This window comes from Leptonychotes weddellii, unplaced genomic scaffold (genome assembly GCF_054177405.1).
Source record: "Leptonychotes weddellii isolate Sample4059 unplaced genomic scaffold, ASM5417740v2 HiC_scaffold_14743, whole genome shotgun sequence".
Lineage (NCBI taxonomy): Eukaryota > Metazoa > Chordata > Mammalia > Carnivora > Phocidae > Leptonychotes > Leptonychotes weddellii.
In genome coordinates, this window is record NW_027728410.1 from 1 (window position 1) to 5,065 (window position 5,065).

Sequence of the window (5,065 nt, forward strand, 5' to 3'; positions counted from 1 at the left end):
GGTTTATATGCAGGAACCAAGAGGTGGGGCCTGCTTCAGGAGGCCCTTGTGCAAACAATTCCAAACATAGATAGGGAAACTGAGGCACGGGGAGAGAACTGTGTCCATGGCCATAAGGGAGCTGGGAGCAGAGCTGAGAGTAGGAATTGGGTCTATAGAGGGTGGCTCTGGGGTCCCGGTCCCCTGGTGGGGGCAGAAGGACAGGAAGGGAAAGTGTCCAGGGCAAGGATCTATGTGGGTCTAGAGCAAAAAGCCCACTGAACTGGACAGTCTGCAGCTGAACGGGGACTGGACTCAGCTTCTTACCTCCCCTCCCCAGGAGCCGCCCTGGGGCTGACCGTGTCTGCCCACGCCACACACTGGTCTGGGAGTCCCTGACCTCCTGGGGCTTCCCTGGGCCCCTGGCTTTCTTGGCCTTTGGTGCCCTGAGATGCTGCCATTGGGAACAGGGTGCGTGTATGTATTTGTGGGTAATGGTGTGCACTGATGGGGGACCATGAGCATTTTTATCCCACCATCCTGGGACTGTGGAGACAGCACTGAGCTGGGTGGCGAAATTCGAGGGGTGGATCATAAGCAAGGAGGTATATTGTATAAAGAGAAAAGCTAGAAGGAAAATAAGGCAGGGTGGGGGAGACAGGGGTATGAGGAGGGCTTCATAGCTGGGGTAGTCAGGAAAGCCCTCTCCAAGGACTTGACCTTCAAGCTGGACTGGTGAGTGAATTGACGGGAGGGACCCAGCCATGTGAACATCTGAGTCAGAAGTGACAGCTTGTGCAAAGGCCCTGTGGCAGTAACTGGTATGGTCAGTTCAAGGAACAGAGAAGGGTTTGGTGGTTCCTCGGTATGTTAAACATAGCGTTACCACGTGACCCAGCGATTCCACTCCTAGATATGTACCCACAAGAATTGAAAACTTGTACATGGGGTGCCTGGGTGGCTCAGTTGGTTAAGCGACTGCCTTCAGCTCAGGTCATGATCCTGGAGTCCTGGGACCGAGTCCCGCATCGGGCTCCCTACTCAGCAGGGAGTCTGCTTCTCCCTCTGACCCTCCTCCCTCTCATGCTCTCTCTCTATCATTCTCTCTCTCTCTCAATAAATAAATAAAAATCTTAAAAAAAAAAAAAAAGAAAACTTGTACATGGATGTTCATGGGAGTATTATTCTCAATAGCCAAAAGGTAGAAACAACCCAAATGTCCATCCATGGATGAACAGGTAAACAACGTGTCCATCCACACACAGGAACGTCCCTCTGCCTCGAACAGGGGTGAGGTGTCGACACGCATGGCCCCGGGGACGGACCCCGAGCCCACAACGCTCAGGGAGGGAACCAGACACAGAAGTCCACACGGGGTGTGAGTCCACGTGGGTGACACGTCCAGAACAGTCTCACCCACAGATGGGAAGGGGGTTAGAGGTGACAGGGGCTGGGGAGAGGGACGGGGAGTGACGGCTGATGGGGACAGGGTTTCTTTTGGGGTGATGGAATGTTCTGGAACTAGACCAAGGTGATGGTTGCACAACATCGTGAGTGTATTAAAAACCACTGAACTGTTCACTTTAAAATGGTTACAATGGTAAACGTCAAGTGCATCTCACAACCATTTAAAAACAGCAGAGAAGAGGCAACTTCTCTGGTGCAGGGAGCGCCCGGGGCTGGGGCCGCGGGGGCAGGTCCCGCGCGGGTTGGCGCCTCCGCAAGTCGCCCGAGTGCGCCTGTGAAGCTGGTGCTGCTGATGGCGAAGGGGAGGGCCGGCCGTGGGGCCTCTGCTTGCCTTGGAGCTGCCGCGGGCGGCGGCCCTGGGCTCACCCCCTCCCCGTGCCTCTGCCCCTCCAGCTCCTGTCCAAGTACGACCCCCAGAAGGAGGCGGAGCTCCGCAGCTGGATCGAGGGACTCACAGGCCTCGCCATCGGGCCCGACTTCCAGAAGGGTCTGAAAGACGGAGTTATCCTATGCACGTGAGTGCGTGTGCTGGCCGCTGCTGGGTGCCCTGCCCGCCCCGCGCCCCGTGGTCACGCTCCACCTACGGCAGGAAGCCTGCCCCCTCTCCCCACGACGGGTCTCGGGTCTTCCTCGTCTTTTGTTTCCTTGTGTTACTAAGGATGAGCATCCTTACTGTCCGTCCTCCCTGCAGCGGGAGAGTCCCTGCCCTTCCCCGCCGACTGGGAGTTCCCGGATTCACCGCCCCCAGCTTCACCGCCCCCGGACGTGGTCCTGACACCCACCCCCGTCGCTCCTGGGCTTCTGCTTCCTTGCCAGTGAAGCGTGCATCCCAGGAGGGGAAACTGAGGCCTGAGAGAGGCAGCGAGGCTGCTTGGGGAGGCATGGGTGTGGCCAAGAGTGGAAGTGGTGTCTGGGGTCTCTGAGGTTCCCCTACAGTAATGCAGGTTCCCCGCGTGTCCCCCCAGACTCATGAATAAGCTGCAGCCAGGCTCTGTCCCCAAGATCAACCGCTCCATGCAGAACTGGCACCAGGTGAGGGGCTGGGGCAGCACGAGGAGGGGGCGCCGGGACCGCCTCTGCCTGGCAGGTGGGCAGGCCAGGGTCGCCTCACGGTCCTTCCCCTGCCTCCCTCCCCCAGCTGGAAAACCTGTCCACCTTCATCAAGGCCATGGTCAGCTACGGCATGAACCCTGTGGACCTGTTCGAGGCCAACGACCTGTTTGAGAGCGGGAACATGACGCAGGTGCAGGTGTCTCTTCTCGCCCTGGCCGGGAAGGTGAGGCCCAGAGAGAGGCAGCGACCCGCCTGGGGCCCACGCTGAGGTCCACGTGGACTAACGGATGCCCTGGATTCCCTCCTGCCCCAAGGTGCCAGGCACGTGGGGTTCAGTGGCGACAGGCAGCCTCCCCGGCACCAGAGCCCCGTGCCAGAGTGGGGCCGTTTGTCAGAATCTGCGAGCCTCGGCAGACACACCACCATCCCCCAGAGACCTGAGTAGGCACTAGGGTTCGATCTTCAGTCCCTTTCTTATAGATGATAAATGAGTTCTAAATTGTGAGAAGCAGCCTGAAGAAGGGGGAATCCGGCCATGTGTGGGGTCTAGTGACCAGGCAGGGTTGGAACAGCATTTCAGGAGAAGGGAACTGCGTGCGGAATGGCATTTCAGGAGCACCCTGGGGCCGCCACGTGGGGAGTGGAGGCAGGGAGACCAGCGAGGGGCGAGGGGCAGGGGCAGGAGTCGGGCGAGCAGGTGGGTCGCTGGAGGGTTGGGGTGATGGAAGGAGGCAGAGGGTGGCTGGTGAGGACGCCTCCCGGAATTCCTGTCCTGAGCTGTGCCCTGGAGCGAGACAGCTGGGTGGCAGGAGGGTCGGGGGCAGTTGGAGCCCAATCCCCAGGGTGGCACGGGTCTGGGCTTGGCTCAGGGTCCCGGCTGCCCCTCCTTGATACTCCCAGCACCCCTCCCCTCCAGGCCAAGACAAAGGGGCTGCAGAGTGGCGTGGACATTGGCGTCAAATACTCAGAAAAGCAGGAACGCAACTTCGATGACGCCACCATGAAGGCGGGCCAGTGTGTCATTGGGCTCCAGGTGGGCGCCCACGGCCTCTAGCCCTGTGCCCGCCACGGTGGGGTGGGGTCTGCCGGTGGGACCCAGGCCCTGTCCAGCCCCGTGCCCCCTCAAGTTCGGGGCCGGATCTAGAGGCCTGGGAGTGGAGGACAGCTGACCTCTCCTGCCCACCTCCCTGCAGATGGGCACCAACAAATGTGCCAGTCAGTCGGGCATGACGGCATACGGCACAAGAAGGCATCTGTACGACCCCAAGAACCATATCCTGCCCCCCATGGACCACTCCACCATCAGCCTCCAGATGGGCACCAACAAGTGTGCTAGCCAGGTGGGGCCCCCGCCCCGGCCCCCCAGTCCCCGCCCATCTCTCCACCCCGCCAAACCCCATGGTCTCCTCCTCGTCCCCATGGCTGCCTCCCACAGAGAATCCCACCCTGGATTTCTCTCCGCTTCTTGGCCTGTGCCTTCCCTGCTCTGCTCAGCTTGCTGTGTGTCCCCAGGGAAGTTGCTGCTGGGCTGTGGGCCTCAGTCTCCCTCAGAGGATTGCCCAGGGGCCCGTTCAACCCTGGTATCTTTAGATCCTGTGATTCTCACTTTCCCTGCACATTGCAAGTGTCCGTAGGGTGGCCTTGGGACTCTCGGGTTCTTGGGGGGCTTCGGCCCCAACCTGGGGAGCTTCCTGGCTGGCAGGGAGAGCTGGACCCAGATGCCCCTGGTTCCCAGGGAGGGGGTCACTGGTCATGGGGATCAACTCAGCATAGAGGCAGAACAGAGGGGGCGTCCAAGCGGGGCGGGGAGGACCCCATCGGAGCTGCTGCTGAGGGCAGAGACAGCGGGGGATGGTGGGGGAATTTGGGGCGGGGGCTCCCGGGGCCTCCTCCCCCCGTCTTCTTCCAGCCCTGAAGCGCTCTCCTCCCTGTCCAGGTGGGCATGACAGCTCCGGGGACCCGGCGGCACATCTACGACACCAAGCTGGGGACCGACAAGTGTGACAACTCTTCCATGTCCCTGCAGATGGGCTACACGCAGGGCGCCAACCAGAGCGGCCAGGTCTTTGGCTTGGGCCGGCAGATCTATGACCCCAAGTACTGCCCCCAGGGCCCCGTGGCCGATGGGGCTTCAGCGGCTGCAGGCGACTGCCCGGGCCCTGGGGAGGCCCCAGAGTACACACCCTACCACCGGGAGGAGGTCGACTACTGAGGCACCATGCAGGGTGTCTCCCCACATCGCTCTGTGTGGTTTTGGGGTTCTTCTGTTTTCGTCTTGTTTGTGTCCTTGTCTGAGCGCTACCAGCTGAGGGCTTGTGGGGAAAGGGTGAAGCACATGCAGAGCTGCACGGTGTGGGGGGCTCATGTGGGCCGCAGGTTTCCCAGCAGGCTTTGGGCTGAGCTGCGGGGGGCTGGGGGAAGAAACCGGGGCAGGGAGGGGACCAGCCCTGAATGGTTTCCGGTTGCCTCTCCTTCTCTTCCCTTTTCTCTGCTGATCAGTTTGTGGTTTCTGTACCCACAGAAGTTTCAGGCAGTTTTAATGAAAGAAGAAATTTTTTTTTTTTTT

General features: G+C 60.5%; 1 protein-coding gene across 1 annotated transcript; it reads left to right on the plus strand.

Annotated features, from left to right (window-relative positions):
* Positions 1-1,611: 1,611 nt before the first annotated feature.
* LOC102736387 (calponin-2) lies at positions 1,612-5,059 on the plus strand (the record flags this gene model as incomplete). The annotated part of the gene is made up of 6 exons (XM_081809863.1): positions 1,612-1,961; positions 2,412-2,478; positions 2,585-2,722; positions 3,416-3,532; positions 3,693-3,839; positions 4,436-5,059. Coding segments are annotated over 6 exons (1,095 nt in total), but the record flags the coding sequence as incomplete, so codon positions are not given.
* Between the last annotated feature and the right edge of the window lie 6 nt (positions 5,060-5,065).